Source organism: Ambystoma mexicanum, chromosome 12 (assembly GCF_040938575.1).
Source record: "Ambystoma mexicanum isolate Mex_15411 chromosome 12, UKY_AmexF1_1, whole genome shotgun sequence".
In the NCBI taxonomy this organism is placed as follows: domain Eukaryota; kingdom Metazoa; phylum Chordata; class Amphibia; order Caudata; family Ambystomatidae; genus Ambystoma; species Ambystoma mexicanum.
The window spans coordinates 124,593,717-124,611,777 of NC_090936.1; the positions used below are offsets into that span (position 1 = coordinate 124,593,717).

At 45.9% G+C, this 18,061-nt stretch overlaps 1 protein-coding gene across 1 annotated transcript in view; it reads right to left on the bottom strand.

The window, feature by feature from the left end:
* Nucleotides 1–1,971: 1,971 nt before the first annotated feature.
* Nucleotides 1,972–18,061, bottom strand: part of SHISAL1 (shisa like 1) — a 798,077-nt gene continuing 781,987 nt past the window's right edge. The window contains exon 6 of the mRNA XM_069628146.1: nucleotides 1,972–4,431. Coding sequence (XP_069484247.1) covers nucleotides 4,376–4,431 — 56 coding nt within the window. The 3' untranslated portion in view covers nucleotides 1,972–4,375. The remainder of the gene's footprint in view (nucleotides 4,432–18,061) is intronic.

The following is an 18,061-nucleotide window of genomic DNA, read 5'->3' on the forward strand; positions in this document are numbered from 1 at the left end:
GGGTGTCTGTATGTGTGTGCATGTGTGTGTCAGTGTCAACATTCCCATCTGTCTATCAAATTCACTGTACAAATACAAAATAAATATCCTGCGCCTGGGTAGTTAACGAGTTATTAAGAGTGGGAATAATTTGGATAACCTTTCCACCATTAACCAGTGCCCTGGTCAGGTTGATTTCATCCTCTTTCAAATCTGTTAAAGAAATAGTATCAACAAACAAGAGCGTGCTTATCTCTAGACTCTGTCCCATATGCCTGGCAATATCACTGCACCATTGCTCTATTCACTATGTCGAACACCCTCTAAGGATCTTGTGCCACACTGCAGTTGGATCAAAGATGGGTTCTGATGCCCAACAAGGAAAATATGTAATGTTTTGATGGAGTACTTCATGCTGGTTTGTCCCACATCTACTTTTGATTTCAATGTATTGTTTTTCATTGAAACAATAAGAATGGGGTTTTACTCTCATCTGAATCCAACTGTGGGTATTGTATTTGGTTTACAGATTTATTCCGGTAAACGCGTTAAACGTATAAAGCTTGTTTATCAATCGAATCGCACACGATTTTTGCCCTTGTGAGTTATTTTCTTTCACTGGACCAAGAGGTGGACTCCGAATGATGGAGCAGATAATTATTCAAGCGTTCTCCAAACGTCTCAGTAACTCTTGGACACAAGAATCAGTGCAGAATGTTCCCTTTGGAAGGCCACATTGTTTCACCGGGCTTTTGGTGCACGTGTATGCAGGGTAGGTGCGCATGTGTTTGGCCAGTCCCTATCTTCTCACTTAAAGACCAAATAGTCATAAAGTCACTTGCCTTAGATTGGTTGCACATGGCCACCAAACCTGCTCTCAAAAGATTGTACCGCCACCTCCGACATTGGGACACCATCCATGCCATAGAGCCCCAGTCCTATCTGGATTTGGGGCTTAGCAAATATTAATTCCAATTACTTCCCTGCCTAGAGTTTGGAAAGTTGGTCCAATATTTAGCGTGTGTTATGAATGCAGTCTGACCTTATGGTGCCTGATCAGGAAAGATCTACGCCCTATTAATCATGATGCGGCTGTGAGGCTCTTAGTTTTGCACCAGCTGCCTTACACCTCATTTACAAACCCTAACATTGAAGCCACTCTTGGTGATGCCTGAAACCTGGAATCTTTCTGAATCACGTTCACACAGGAGCCTTTCAAACTTGAGGAGAACCATCTCAGGTTCCGGAAGCACCTCAAGACCTTCCACTTTGCTTCTGCTTTTGCTCCCCCTCTCCCCTGCTGATCTGTTCTCTCTTGTCACTGTGCACCTTGCCACCCTTTGTCTTTTGGGCCCAGGTACCTACTGACCCTGCTACCCTCCCGTACTGCCTCCGGGCCACCCCTTGCACTGGGGTCTGTATCTGTACCCATACAGCCCCTCCTTTTTATTCCTGCATTTATCAGACCTATCCTGTCTGCTGCCTTAAACCCATCACTTGCCACTTGCTGGCAGCACTACCACTGTTTGTTGCCTTTATTATTTATTTATTATTATTTATCTGTTTCTCCTTTGCTCCGCACTTTTCACTTCTCTCCCCTTCCATGCACTTTTCCCCTCCCCCTCTCCCATGCACTTGCGCGTTCTCAATGTCACTGGGCCTAGTGAGATCGCTGTTTTATTCTCCCCTGTTCCGCTCCCTTGCCTTGTCGCGCTCTGAAACACTTGTGTACGAGCGCGATAGAAATAAAATATCAATATCAATATGCCAGCCATCTCCAGATTTACTACAGTTAGAATTTGTGAATCGGGTATAAGTTAGGAGGTGCAAATCAGAGATGCTCTGGGAATGTCCTAATTTGCTGTAGTGCAAATCTTTGAAAATCAGACTCATGTGTTTTTAACCAAGGTCTTTTGGTAAAAACACATGTTTTTAAAAAAAATGATTTTCAATATACTCCGTTTAAGTTTTTTTCATTTCTTTTGCTTCTGCTTAAACTGAGATCAGTTCAACTTTATTTTCAACATGTATGAAAGGACACCTAATCTTTCAATGTCAACGAGTTGCACTCACCAGTTAAATGTCCCTAAAGAAAAATAAATAGTTAAATTACATTTTAGATACGAAAGTGAAAAAGATGCACAGAACGAAACACAACTGTGAAAACGGCGCTGCTTATTTTCCTCTGGGTTGCCCTGCCCCCACCCTGAAGAATCTGCAATCAAACACCATGAAAAAAAAAACATCTCCCATTATATGACATTTCATAAATGTACCAGTGACAAACCAAGTACAACAATAAGAATCATTAAAATGCTGCAAGCAGAAGCCGGCTGGCCTTTGCATACTGGGCAGACCAGAATGTCCTCTGCATGGCAGCTCTCAAAGGGAGAGAGAGGAAGGAACAATTGCTTTGATGTCGCTGCTTGCAATTAGTCTAAATGCATTGGTATTCATTCAAGTGACTTTCAATTCATTCACTTTGAAAGCCTTGTGTAATCCCATAGAACTGACCGAGGTTGCCCTTTGATCCCCTTTGTTACTCCTGATTTAACATGTCTTTGAAATTACCAGACCAAGCTGGAACCGTTTCTTAATTCAAAGAGGGGGGGGGGAATGAAATAAAAATGCATGCATTGATAAAACAAAGGTTGTACATAAAATCACTTTGTGTTTTCACAGTGCACAGACATCCCTCTGTTCTTAAGCGTTTAGCCTTTTGCCGCTGGAAGAGTTTGAAAGGAAGCCAGCGGTGCTTGTGTGGAGCGTGACAATCCTTTGGTCGTAGTGCCGGATAGGAAGTGCAGTTAAATGAGTGGTAATCTATGTAGTGGGTACCTGTTTCTTTATGTTGTGGGATGTCTTTGCCATGGCTGTCTAAGAAAGAATGAAGATGTAAAGATGGGTTCCAATGTTACATTGATCTAAATATTGTACACAGGTCAAGAATTGTCTACAGAGGCTCAAATGTTGTTGTTGCTTGTTTGCAAAAGGTTTCTGCATGTCCCAGGGGTGGTGTGAGTAGTTCTGTTTCCTTTTCGGAACTATACGTGCAGAGATTTCGAGAATAGAAAAGTTAGGCATAAAGTGAGCGGGTGTCGTCTAGTAGCAGGCACAGACTTTCTAATACATTGCCGAGCATGGATATCTCACACAATCACTGAATCTCATCCATTGCTCCCCAAGTCCAGTCTTCAAGAAGCAAATCACATGTTCAGGGTGTCCACACAAAATGAATTTCAATAAAGTGAATCTAAAAGGGTTTCTTTTGTAAACGTATGTAGTGATTATCCTGAAACCCTAGTGTTGTTGGGGCTTTATGAGAGTTGGACTTGGTGGTCCCTGATCAAGTCCTCGTTAAGGTTAATCCATGACATTTATTGCAGACCAGGTGACACCATGCCCCTGGGAAACCACTTCACCAGTTCTGCACTTTCATTTCACAGTCAGGTGTCAGAAAATGTAATTCCCCATTCCCATAGAGTTTCAATGTAGGACTCAATGGGAATGCGGAGCATGGAAGCACCGGCACCATGTGCAACAGTGCCGGTGCTTCCATGTAAGTCTGCGGGCGGGTGCCGTCCCGCCCACCAGGTCAGGCCGGCAGGCAGGACGGCAGCCGCTCGCAGACTCGGAGTGTGCCGGTCCGGTAACTATGGCGCTGGAAGGCTTACCGGCACCGTTGTTACCGGACCGGCACGCTCGTAATGAGGCCCATTGTACTTGAAAGCTTGACCGCTAAGATTTGCAAACCAAAAAGCCCACAACTTAAAAAAAAGGTGTACTGGTGGCATGGTGTCCCCCTAAAATGACGGCCCAATGGCTTGGTCACGCTTGTGCAGCTCGGGCACGGTCTAGGCTCTGATGCTATGAGCTACAAGTACATTTGAAGAACATACTTGGGTCCAGTGTGTTGTCCTGGTGAACTGACCAAGCCAATCTGCCTATTCTGTGGCTTCTTAGAGAAAGCACTGGAGAGGCTTACACAGGAATAGTCGTTGATTGGAGGGCCGACCAGAAAGGTAAAGGGTTAGGAAAAGTGTGGTTCTTTCACCATAGAACTTTGGAAACATTACTTTCATCACTTTGACTTAAATTAGGCTCTTAATGGCAGCTTCTCATTGAGGGAGGCAAAGAACGTCCACCAAAGCATTGCCCTCTCTCCAACAGCATCTTGAACACCACAGTCCCTGGAGCAACTTGTTATTAGTCTCTTTCCAGAGTTACCACAATCTGGAATGTTAAATATTGCTTAGGAAAGTCCATCCTACAAGTGGACTCTCTGTACTCGCTCGGAGTCCAATTGTCTTTTCGTGTCGTGTGACGGAATGGAAATTCTGTCGTGACCCCTCCTCGACAGCCTCCTCTTTCTCTCCGCCGTGTCAACCGCTTCTTTTCAAAAACTGCTCACAGAGCGCAGCTCTCTCAACTCGAGGCACATTGTTTTGCATTCTGGAAAAGATAAGTAGGGGAAAACGAGGGTCACTTCCTTGACTACATTTCAATAGGTTTTGATTTGATGATACAGTCTTAATTGCAGCCTCACAGTTGAAGGAAACCAATCGAAAATGCAATTTGTGCACTAAAAGAGGCGCCATGCACACAGTATAATCTCTTTTCGTTGCATCTTTGGAGATTCAGCAATAAGGCTACATATTATCCATTTCAGAGTTGCCATAGAAACTATGATGTCGAATTGTATGCATTATTTTAAGCCTATTCCAAGTTGTCCTGCTGTTGTGTTGATTTGTTTCGTGTTTGCCTATTGATTTTTCAACTATTGTGTATATAGCTGGGACAGGCGAAATAGGTTTGAATAATTGCTTATTTTATTATTTACTGTGCTACCTAACTTGTAAGTAGGCACACAGTCTCTTGGCATGTTAAGCTGTCTTGTTGGCAGAGTGTTGTCTGTGTAAATTGGACTTCCCTATTGTAGGAGCTCCACATGGTGATTGTGTCTCACAATCTCGTCCCGCATTGTGGGCGTCTCAGTATTATCTGCCTGCGGTGGGTTTCCATGCAGCGGGAGCTTTGTAATGGTTTTGCCTTTAACCTTCCCAAAAACAGTGGAATGTAACTTTGGGTGCAGATGAAGGTGTGGGCTATGTGGAGGGGGGCAGTGAAGAGGATGATACTTCGGGTGGTGATGTTGGCATGGCTCGTGGAGGGGACTGTAGCCTGCAATGTGTCAGTGATTTGAATATTGAAGTGGGTGCTTTTGGGAATGCGCATGGCATCAGAGATCTGGATGGTGTTAGGATGAATGGTGATTATAATGGTATGGATTCAAAATGGTATTTTGGTGTTTGGGTCTTTCACACTAAACGTTTATAATCATTTATATGCTAATTGGATGTTTGTTTGGGCGCCTAATTCTACAGGAGTTCTGAATAGGTATTGTTTATAGGGGCTGAGTTTCCACTGTTAAATGTAATGTACAATAACATTGATTTAGACATTTGAATGGGGTGGCCTTGTGTGACAAAACCTCAGCTAGAGGAAGAAGTGCCCATGCTTATAGCCATGTTGCCTGAATAGAATACCTTTGGTGTCACCATCAGGTGGCAGCAACTGATGATATTGGTTTAGGATGGTGATAACAATGAAGAAGGCAATGCTGTTGTCATGGTGATGTGGTTGTGGATGGTGGTTTGTCTGATTGGTGTTGAGGGCAGGGGTGTGGATGTAGGCAATGATCAGAGTGGTGGCATGGGTGCCACGACTGGATTAATACCATATAATGCCCCTTAATTTGAATACTAAGCAGTCTATGCATCTTGCTTTAATGCCCATGTTCTCATTTCTCTCTTGGATTAAAGCACATGTTATGCCCTACATATTAAGGATGTGCCCACATGTATATGAAGCTGCCTGCCTCCTAGATGTATATCCCGCTTACCAATGCTGTGCATTGCTACCCACCATCTCTCTTGCGAGATGCAATTGTGGACTGTAATGTGGTTGTGGCCAGAGGACTGGAGCAGACTGTGATGTGCGTAATGATGTTGTCAGTTATTGGCATGGCTGCATGGAGGGGGATCTGGACGGTTATGTGGGCTGGGACGGTCAGGCTGCAGCTCCTCCATGGGTGTTGGTGTGTGATACCAATGGCGTAGGTCAAGTCCATGTGTCCATAAACAGAGAATTTTAAAATGATAAACATTAATGTCACATTAAGGTCACCCTTAGCCATCCCTAGCAAATGACAGACAGGATAAAAACAATTTACTGCAAACAATTTTCTTGGAATCGAGACTAGCGTAACATTGTCCACCTCCCACAGCTATCACTGCTGGCTCAAGACAATCGAGGCACATTACGGATCCTAGAACCAACAATAAAACAACCACACCGTACTAACCACCAACCACCCCTGCTCCCGCTCCTCTCCAGCATAACCCACACTGTGGGATGTTTTTACCCAGGCAGCCAAGCCCTACCATAAAACTGTGCAGTACTGGCATTGAAAACATCATGATGGCCAGAACACCCCAGAGAGTGCACAGGGAAAACATGAAGAATAGGCTGCCACCCATTTTTGCCTATGTTGTGAGCACAGGAGGGCACCGCCTAAAACCACCATTGGGCTACACACACAGTAGCCTGAAACCATTGGGAATGGCAATGCTGATTGCCAAAAGCAACCCAGAAATAGGGGGAATTCATTTTCTTAATGTCAAAATGGATGCAATACTGGTGCTCACCACTATCAGAAAGCCGGCGTTTTAAAACCATCAGACTTTTGTGTAAAACTGAACAAATGAACCCAAACCAGGCCGAGGAAAGACTTGCTAAGAGGTGGATACAATGTAAAACTATATTCTGAAATGACTTGAGGGAAGTAATCATTTAATGTATATATAAAAAATAGCTGGGGATGTCAGCAGCTTAAGTGAATTTGGGTTTAAAGCCACTAAAATCGAAATGTTTAGAATAAATGAGTGACCTACTCGTGAGTGTCACATAGGTTGCAATTGTTTAAATGTCATAGTTTTGAACTTAGAATCAGCATTCTAGCTGCATGTGCAAAAACTGTAAGTTGAATTTGAATGTAGAAAACTGGGAACTAAAGTGACATTTAGCTGAATTCTGCCTGACAACTACCCCCGACAGGAGTTGAACTGGCTCAACAACTCTTCCCAGGACTGGCTGCATCCTGCTGGCCCTGCCAAAAGGAGATGACACCTCTCTGATTGGATTAGGGGAGGAGCACCTGGGGACTGCAGGAAGTTGAACAAAGCCCTGTCCTGGACTCAGGGAAATGTTATATTGGGGGGGCCGTAAAATGGCTTCCTCTTGGGAGAAACTGGGAGGGGCAGTGCCTGTGAGAGCCAGCTGAGCTTGGGGGAAGTGGATAAACCAGAAATTCCACCATGTGCTTTGGGAAACCACACCCCTTTGGGGCCAGAGCATGATTTTAAAAAGATGGATAATTCACAGTGCGGACTTGTCAAAATTATATAAATAACATCATCATTCTTATGATTTTTCTGTGCACATTTTAAGAGGTGTTAGGACCCTGTGGTATGTTCTTGGGGATAGTAGCGGAAAAAAAGGTTGTTACTCCAAATGTATGCATGTTAAAAATCTGACACTTTATCATCTGAAACCCATATCCCTGGTGCACATTTGTGTAAAATCTGGAAAGGTTTAGAGGTTGTTATCTGGATGAAAAGGGGAGAATTCTGTCATAAGTGGACACAACATCGTACAAAGACAGGGATCGGATGGTTTGGTGCTACAGAAAATATGTTAACTGGACCTATAATATTAGAAAAATGGTACATAGATAAATATGTATTTGGGTCAGAAATAGATTTGTGTGCAATTTGACAAGGGGAGGTTCCTCTGACCATAAAACCTACAGCATCACTCTGACACTCAATTTCTTTCCCCCAATCAAGGGAGAGAGGAAAGATTGGCCAATGACAAGTGAGAGGGGCAGGCTTAGCTAGGCCCAGGCACAAACCCATTTTCAAAACACATAAAAGGAACATTGAAACCCAGGTAGAGACATTCACTTTCCACTTTCTTGCGGGACGCTTTGCCGGGAGACTTCAGACTTCACATCCAGAGATCCAGACTTCAAATGCATCAATCTCCAGAGACCAGAAATTAACTCCAGAATTTGTAGCAGAGAGGCCTGAACCCACAAGCTGAATCCTCTTCAGCAGGCCTCAAAACCAACCAAACTATTCAACAGCCGGGCGAGCTGTTTGAATTCTTTGCCAAGAACTTTTGCAAGAACCTTTAGCAGTATCCAGAAAGCAGTGCTGTATCCGAAACCAGAGAGAACCAGAGACCAGATCGCTGTGAAGAACCGCTAGCAGAAGTCCAGCCAATCCTGACCCGATCGGTGACAAAGTTGCATTCCTGTCCAAAATCTAGTGTGAGTACCCAGCTAGCACTGTGCCAAAACCAATCTCTTAGTTTAAAATAATCTAATCCAAACAATTTTAGGTTATTAGAACTGCCTCCTAGAATCGTGTCAAGCTAAGATTCTAAGCTTTCCAACGAGCCTTGAACCAAGTTCCTACTCCTTATAGTGCCCCCGTAATTGCACTCGACGCGCGCGACTAAATTTGCCGCGATTTGACATTTTGCTTAATTTCAGCCATGTGTAAAAATATTTGTCCTTGCTTTCCTTGCTGAAATTCGTGTGCAACCTGAAAATCATTCATAGAGCATTGCTAAAGTGATCCTGAATTAATTTAAGTATCTCTCAGTAACCCTGAACCTCCTATAGGGAATTAAAAGCATTTTTCGCATATTTTTCACTTTGCAAACCACAGCAAAGTATCTTGCCTGTGTTTAAAACTCCTACCTGTTTTCCTCTAAGCTTGCTAGGGGGGAACTGAATTATATTGATTGCATTATTGAGAACTGTGTGCTTTCCTCCCATCTCTTTACCTTGCATAGAGGGGGGGGGGGTGAATTGTCAAAGAAAAGTGATTACATTGTCTTTTGTTGAAGTCATATCAAGTTTATTTTCTGTACTGCATTTTCATTCATCATTGCATTGTCCTTGAAGCCATAAAAGCATTCTCAGCTACTTAATCCGCTCTATATCAACTTCTAAGCCATTGAAAAGAGTGTACAACTATAACATTATCCATTGTTGATCAACATCATATTCTCAAGTGTGATATCAAATATTAATTTACTATAAAAGTGTCATATATATATATTGTTTAATTTTCAAATAAACCTTTTAAATTTGCAAAACAAACCTACTTCTCGGCTCAGCGGGGTCGGGGGTATTCTGAGAGAGGGGTGTTATATAAGGGTTGACATCCAGAGTAAATGAACAGGACATAAAAAATACATCAATAAGGGCTTCCATCAGCATCCCACACTAGGCATTGACGTAGCTGTAGTGTTGAATTGAAGTTGCTTACAAAGTGGGGGCTCGGAGCGGGGAGATTCTGGATTAGATTTACCACTTGTGCATCTTAATACAGTGTGCCAACTGACCGGATACACATATCCGGTTAGATCACCCTGCTGTTTTACACTGTTAAAGCACTCCTCAAAGGAACGCTCTAAGGAAACGGTCTGTTTTGCAAAATAAAATACAAACTTTTGTAAGTCAGGAAGGAACTCAAATTCCAAAATGACAACACTGGTAGACATCAAAATTGCCAGAGAGCACTTCTTACATAAGCTATTTGTGAGAGGTGACTGGACTGAGCAGGGCCAGGATGCGTTGTTGCAGGCAATCGCACGACAGATCACTGCAACTGAGTTAGATATCTGGAGAGATCAGGGTCCCTTACATGTGGCCCTGAGCGAACTATACATGGCTCCTAAAGCTAAATATGAACCCGACAAGATGGTTAGGATAGCGGCATATTTGTATCTATATATGGGAGCCATGCAGGACAAATGTGCTGAAGGCCAAGATCTGGCAAGTAGGCAACTGTTGGCATTAGAGAAGGCCCAATCTGACCTGGACTCTTCTGAGCAGAGGATGCACAGAAGCCAGGTGTCAGAAAATGAGAGCAGACAGTATCTCATTAAAATCAAAGAGGACATGTGTATCCTGCAACAGGAAAGGTCTGACCAGGATACCAGATTTCTGGCCTTGCAGAAGGAGTACCAAGAAGGTTTGGACTCCCTACTGCAGAGCCAGAAAAAGCTGGAGCAACAATTAGATTTCAATAGGGCATGTGCTGAGCAGGTAGTCACCCTGCAAAGCCACCTAGATAGGGAAACGGCAGAGAGCAATAAACTGATCCTGAAAGACCTGGATACCCAGGCAGAGTTTGATCAGGAGCGCCAGAAAGCTGGTGCCCTTCAAAGGCAAAGGGACGACCTGGCGGCACAGATGCAGACTCTTAGTCAGGAAAGGGACACCTTAGGCTAGGAAGTCTGCCATTTAAAAAGAAAAACTGAAAAAAAATCACTTGGCCCTCCAGGGGCTGGGTGACCTCCAAAAAGAGCATCAGAACCTGTTAGAGTACACCAGGAGGGTGGAAGAGGCTCTGGCAAGAAAGGAGCAGGCCAGTAGGGATGGGACTCAGGAGGTAACCCTCCTGCAGCAAAGACTGGCCCAGTACTCCAGGACCAATCAGAAGGCACAGAGAGAGAATGAGGCTCTCTGCCAGCACAATGATAGGCTCCAGCAACAGGTAGCCATGCAGGAGAGACTGATAGAGTCTAGTAAGGCCTTAACTGAGGAACTGAAAGCGCAGGCTCTTGCATTGCAACAGGGAGCAGGATCTGATAGAGATGAGGTTCGCTGGGAAAGGGAAATGCCTGAGCATAACCTCAGGAGCCCTAGTACCAGAGGCCTTCATCTCTCCCAGTCCCTGGACTCTGCCACCCCCATGTCCCCTGGCGCACATGAGAACAGGGCCATAGGGATGGCAGATTACTATCCTGCCAAAAGGATGGGGCTCATAGGCCAGTACCACCCAGGAATGGATGGGCGGGCATCCGGGTATGGGCACCTAAGTACAGTGCAATTTAGTGGAGAACCCCAGGAGAGTAGGCCCACTAAGGGCATCCTGAAAACCTTTGCCCAGTTAGGTCAGTGGGGGGAGTACCCATTAAATCCTGGTAGCAAGGAGGGATCCGAAGACTCCTCTGAGCGTCACAGGACACAGGAGACCAGGTCCCCACATTCTGCCAGCTATTCCCAGGCTCGCAGAATCCGAGAAAACCTGGAAGATCAGACGGGCACCTCTGGGAGCAGTGCTTCTGAATCAGAGGATGAATGGACCAGGGTTACCCGAACCAAAAAGGCAAATAAGGTGAAAAGGGCCTTGCTTAAGGACCCCTTAAAACAGATTAAGGCAATCAGGAGTGTTATCACGCCTTATCATAAGAACGCCAAGTATTCTGTTTGGGAACACTTGGAGCTCTATGAGCAAATGATGGAGACTTTCCATTTGAAGGACAGCAGTAGCTGCATCCAGTACGTCAAATGGACATTCTCCCCTGAATACTCCAGTTTCTTTGCGGGGCTGGAGGACCAAAAGCATTCAAGATGGTCCACATATAGGGCGGCCATCTTGAAACATTTTTCTGTACATAGAAATCCCCAAGAGGCTCGCAAGGCAGCCTACAATTTGCAATGTGGGGAGGTTCAGGCCCCACAAGAATTTGTGCAAGAATTGAAGCGTGCCTTTGCGCAGACTACCAGAAGGGTGCGCACGGACAGCAGAGAATTCATCAACACATTTTTCCATGCTCTTCCCTAGTACATAATGACCCAGTTCGTGAGAGATTTTCATGAGAAAAGATCTTTAGACTGGGTCATTGAGCAAGCCAACCGGATCTATGAGGTGCAGAAGCCCATAGAAAATAAAAGTAATGCGCAGAAAACCCCCAAAACCAACAGCACCCCTGCTGCTGTCAAGGTGGCAGAGGTAAAGGTTGCCCCCGTTTTAGATTTGGAGATGGGAGGGCCTAAAAACCTGCCTGCGCCAAATAATTCACAGCCCAGAAGGCCCTCGGGCCAGTCACAGACAGGGAGTCGAGGAGGTAGTCCCACAAATGGGGTCCCTCGCTCCCCTGATTATGTAAGTCCCCGCTACAAGGGAAACCGACCCATCCTGGGTTATGTGTGGACTCCTCCAGCCCAAGGGGGGGAATCCAGCCAAGCGCCTAACCCGGGGAACTTCACTCCTAACTTCCCCCAGGAGGGCAGAAATTCACCAAATCCTGGGCAGAACTTTTTCCCCAGGCATCCACCCAATTTCCATCCCCAAAACCATCCATTCTTCTTTCCCCAATTCCCTGAGCCCAGACAACCTAATCCGTGAGAGGGGAGGCCAAGGGTGGAGGGGTACCCAAATCTTCCAAATCCGGGGTATTACCAGAGAAGGGATAGCTACCCTTCCCGGGATCAGCCCAGGGGAGAAAATAGAGCCCTGTATCAGCCTGAGCGGGTTTCACAACTTGAGCGCCAGGTTCAGAACATGGCACAGGATTTGGGCCGCATACTGAGGGCTCAACAGAACCCTCAGATGAGCATGCCACCGCAGAATGCCCCAAACTCTGGGCCTGGTGCTCCAGAACAATGACGGGGGCAGCACCCCGATAACCCACCGGTTCCCAGGGAGGTGGCACAAGGGAAAGGGGGGTGTAAAGCCTTGGAGGAAGCTTCCTTCCCAACTTGTAAACAGCCCCTGGAAAAGCAGGAACCGGAAACAATATCTCCTACCCCTGAAAGTCTGCCACCCAAGGTGCAGAGGGGAGGTAGGAGAAACAAAGGACCCAAACAGACCCACTTTGTGGAGGAGGTACAGGTCTTCCAATTTGAGGGAGAGGGATCCTCAGAGGATCCTGGGGAAAGAATCTTCTCCTTCAGAGATGGGGGAACTCCTCCCAAGCAAAAATGGGTCCCAAGGGATTTCAACCCAGACTGGGTAGATGTGGGGATTGAGCTGTCGCCACTCATCATCCTATCCCAGAACCAACAAAACCAAAAACCCCTGGTTCAAACCCATCCTGGTGACTGCCTCCCAAAAGGCAAGGCTGCCCAGAACCAGGGGAACCTAAAACCAAATCAACAGACTGGGTAGATGTGGGGATTGAGCTGTCGCCGCCCATCATTCTATCCCAGAACCAACAATACCAAAATCCCATGGTTCAAACCCATCCTGATGACGGCCTCCAAAAAGGGGGGGGCGGCCCAGAACCCGAAACCATTTCCAGTTGCCAACTTTTTCTTTCAGATTCCCCAGGCTCTCCACAGAATTCTGCCCAAATCTCTTCGCTAGCAATGTCCAAAACCAGAAAATTAGCCCACCAGTTGTCCAAAAATGTGCATTATCTGTGCCCCCTTGAGGAGAAGGAGGGAAGATACTATGCCCCGGTACAAGTACAGGGGCAGGGTACAATTTTGGCACTGGTGGACACTGGATCCCAAGGTACCCTTTTGTCCAAAAGGGCCTTTGATGAACTAAATGCAGGAAGGGGGGAGAATTACCGTATTCCTCTCACCTCTCTTCCTGGACAACTGCAGAACTTTGACGGGAAGGAAATTCCTATCGAGGGGACTGCAGATTTGGACATTAAAATTGGGCGACACAAGGTGAAACACCCGGTCATAGTAGTAACTCCAGAGGGCACCCGTTGTTTAATAGGGAATGACCTCCTGAGAACGTTGTCACCCCTAATAGATTGTGTAAACAAGGTCCTCTGGACCCAGACTAGCCGACCAATAAAATTAAAACAGAGTGTCAACCATGTTAGTTTAAACGGCACCTGCCACATGGTTGGACAAAAATCTGACCAAGTAGAATTTCACTTCCAGAACAACCAAATTCCAGACGTGACAGTAATAGCAGTAGGACAACAGACTGGTGATGGGGGTCCTCTCTATTTCTGAAAATCAACCTTCCTTCCAGTTTAAGGTGGTATTCCACACTGGAAGGAAACACTCTGAAATTTTTTACCAATCCACAATCAGACATTCCCACTCCTATAGTCCAGAAAGATGTGAAATCAGCTCAGAGCCTGGCTGATATTCAGCAAATTGGAGAGCAGTTGTTCATCCCTGTTCAGTTACATGATGGGAAGGACTCTGTTCTCGCTCGAGTGTGTGTGAACAACGGTAAGAGCTTCATCAGCGAAGCCATGTTCCGCCAACTCCCAAAAGATCCAGCCATTCCCACATTCAAACTGATAGACAAATGGGAAATGGATCTGGAAACACCCAATCCGAAACATCTCCTGCCAAGCAGGTGTATGCTCAAAATCTCCATTGGCAACAAAAGCATAGTCCATAATTGTTGGGTCATGCGAGACGTCACTGCCGCCTTTTACTTAGGCAGTGACATTCTCAATCGCTTCGCCATTAGTTTGGACCTAATAAACTTCAAAGCTTGGTCCCGATTAGCGGATAATCCCATGGGCTTTGATGATCCAGAAAAAGCATTTAGGTCAGCTCAATTGCTACCTTATGCAGTTGAAATTCAGCTTAAAGAGGAAGTCACCATCCCAGAAAGGACCCGACAATTCTCCCTGGAAGTGAAAGTTAAAAGAGGACAAAAATTGAAAAACCCTGATGCTTATATTCATCTAAATGCTTCTCTCCAACAGCCAGGGTTAGGGGTAAACCCAACACCATTAGTCAACATAGAACATGACACCATTCCAATAGAGGTGGATAACAGCGATTTACAGAGTATTACTCTAGCCGCTGGCACCATTATTGGAATGGCGGTTGATGACTGACATTTCTCCATTGATTTAGGAAATTAACTGTTAGGACCAATCCCCAAGGACTGTTTTGACAGTGACAGTGATGACAATACAACACCATAAGGGATCTTTACCCGGCATGGGGGGAACTTCCTGGTGTACACTTCTTGCCCTTATGGTAAGGAAGATGTGACTTGTGACTTCAGGAGGGATGAGGTGATTTTCCAGGTGCATGAGGGCTGCCTTTCCCACCTGAAGCCTCCAGACCAAATCAGCACTCTGACCAGGGACTTCTCCACCCAGCTGGAGGAGGCCGCTGAGATAGCCAAACCAGAAGTCTTTCCAGGCTTCAGGCAGATGGTGGAAGAGAGAGTCAACCTAGCTGATGCCTGTGTGACTCTGGAACAGAAGCAAAAGTTGAAACAAGTTTTCTTGGATTTCCAAGATCTCTTCGCGGTAAACTCATATGACTGTGGTCGCACCGACATCCACACAACAACAATTCCCACGGACCCTGGCATGACTCCAGTGTTTGTGAAGCAATATCGTTTGCCTCTCGCATCCATGGAGTCCCTTACTGAAATAATTAAGAACCTTGAGTCCCAGGGAATAATCCGTCCAGTACACAGCACCTTCAATAATCCGGTGCTGGGAATATTGAAGCCAAACGGTGTCATGCCTGCTGGACATATCTCTGGACCAGGAACGACCTCTCCATACAAAATGAGTTACGCCCATAGAACGACTAGACTGTTCTACTCGAAATGGAGGTTGTTCGATGCATTGCCGGGAAAACGACGTCTGCATTGTTCATGTCGTTAAAATTCACGTGATTTAGTCCCGTCACGTGTATCACGGCAGTGCGTACATAAGCAGCGTGGAAACGCTGATCGCTGATTCTGATTAAGTCAATGTTGGCGTTTTGTAGCTGAACTCCGGACTTGCGTTCTCCCATTCCCTTTAGCAACTTCTTTGGCCTTTTTTGAGCGTGTTTTCCTCCACACGCTAAATCCTGGAGCCGTGTATCCAGTTCGCGTGCCAAATCTCCACGCGGACGCTGTCTCCAAGCATGGCTGTCCTGAGCTGCGTGTATCCTGTTCGCGTGCCAAACCTCCACGTGGACGCTGTCTCCAAGCGCGGCTGTCCTGAGCTGCGTGTATCCTGTTCGCGTGCCAAATCTCCACGCGGACGCTGTCTCCAAGCGCGGCTGTCCTGAGCTGCGTGTATCCTGTTCGCGTGCCAAATCTCCTCGCGGATGCTGTCTGCAAGCACGGCTGTCCTGAGCTGCGTGTATCCTGTTCGCGTGCCAAATCTCCACGTGAACGCTGTCTGCGAGCGCGGCTGTCCTGAGCTGCGTGTATCCTGTTTGCGTACTAAATCTTCACACGCGGACGCTGTTTTCAAGCGCGGCTGTCCTAAGCTGCTTGTATCCTATTTGCTTGCTAAATCTTCACGCGGAAACGCTGTCTACAAGGGCGGCTGGCCTGGCTGTGTGTACGCTGTCGCGTGCAATCCTGCACGTGGTTTTCTGAACTTCTTTGAACCTTTGGTGCCTGTGACAGTTAACAGGTGAAAATCTAATTTTGTTCTTCGTGGGAAAGAAAGTATTTCATGAACTATTGGAAGGTGATTGTGCACAGTACTTTGGACGCTATCCAGTGGTGCACCAACCCGGTATCTAGCGTGAGCCTCGTGCCGTTCGGGATAAGTCTCCCTTACTAATCTTCCCCTCCTTTATCGTTGTTTCAACTCCTGGTTTTCTTCAAGAGACTTTCGTTGTATTCTTCAGTTTGGCCAAAAGGTTAGTGTTTCGAATTAATGCTAATACTGTGCTATCATAGTGATTTGAGTTTGGGACAGTTTCTTATGATACTTTATCTATACTAGGCATATCTTACGATACAATACCCACGCCCTTTCCAGTGATCCATCTCTTGCCTTTTTTATCATTCAGAGAGTTGTATCATTTGGAAGGTCTAATTTGACCTACCTACAATCAAGTCGTGTGAAAAAGGATCCGGAAGAGCCCTACCAATTGTATCCTTTTTTGGTTACCGTATCCTTTTCAATTGATACATTGGTGATTTATGACAAACGGCCAGTGGAGACTCTGTGCCAACCTTAGGGAGCTCAACAAACGGGTCCATACTTCCCGATGGCCTCTGCCCTACATTGACCAAGGGCTGGCCCAGATTCAGGGGTCACAGGTATTCACAGCAATAGACCTGCCCAATGGATACTGGACCGTGCCTGTCAGTAGGGAGGAACAATACAAACTGGCTTTTACCTTTGGGGGCCAGCAGTACACATGGACCCGGACTCCCTTCGGATACCTCAACTCCGCCAATGAATTCAACATTTTCCTACATAAGGCCATGCCTGACCTGGTTGCGAGGGGTAACCTGGCTTATGTAGGTGATGTCCTCATCAAAAGTTCATCTGTGGAAGAACACATAGCGGAGATCCATTATGTTCTGAAACAGTTGAGGGCCGCCGGAGCAAAACCTTCCTTTCAGAAAGCACAGTGGTGTAGAATCCGTGTTAATTTCTTGGGGCATGAGATTACTCCTCGTGCTTGGTTACCGTATCCTTTTCAATTGATACATTGGTGATTTATGACAGAATCAGAAGCCATGGCGGGTACGGATCCTTTAACTGTTTTGACTCAGTTAATCACTGACTTGAGAAATGAAATGATTAAGGCACAGGACATGCTACGGCATTGAATGGATGTTATGCAACCAGCCATGCATGCCACTCCTCAGTGAGCACAGGTTCCAGTAGCCACTGCATCTGGATCTGGGACTACGGCACCATCATTATCACAGGAAACTCCTAAAGTGGTTATGCCCACACAGTTTCCCTTGGCTCCCCCGGAAAGGTTCACAGTTGATCCTAAAACCTATAGAACTTTTGTTAATCAGTGCCGACTTCATTTCCTTTGCCGGCCTAATTTCGTTTCCCGATCTAACTACTAAAGCAGCATTTGTGCTTTCCCATTTGGGGGGTACAGCTGCTGCTTGGGCAAACCCTTTATTGGAATCAAATAGCCCCTTGTTGTACGATTGCGATGATCTTCTGGCTGCTATGAACAAAGTCTTTGATATGCGCTACGCTACTCAAGCCACAGATCTGGAGTTGCTGAATCTACAACAAGGCACTCAACCTCTGTTGGCTTACATCGCACGATTCAACCAATTAACAGCCGAAACCCAATGGCCGGAAGACAAGAAGACGGCTGTTTTCGACAAAGGTCTTTCAGAAGAACTCAAAGATGCCTTGTCCACTGTCCCAGTGGTTCCTACAGGTTTTTCAGAATTTCTTGATTTGATTTTACAAATTGATGCCCGAAGAAATGCCCGCAAAGGAGAGAGAAAACCTTTCCTTCATGCACCGGTTCGTTCTGATACACCGGCAGCTTCTT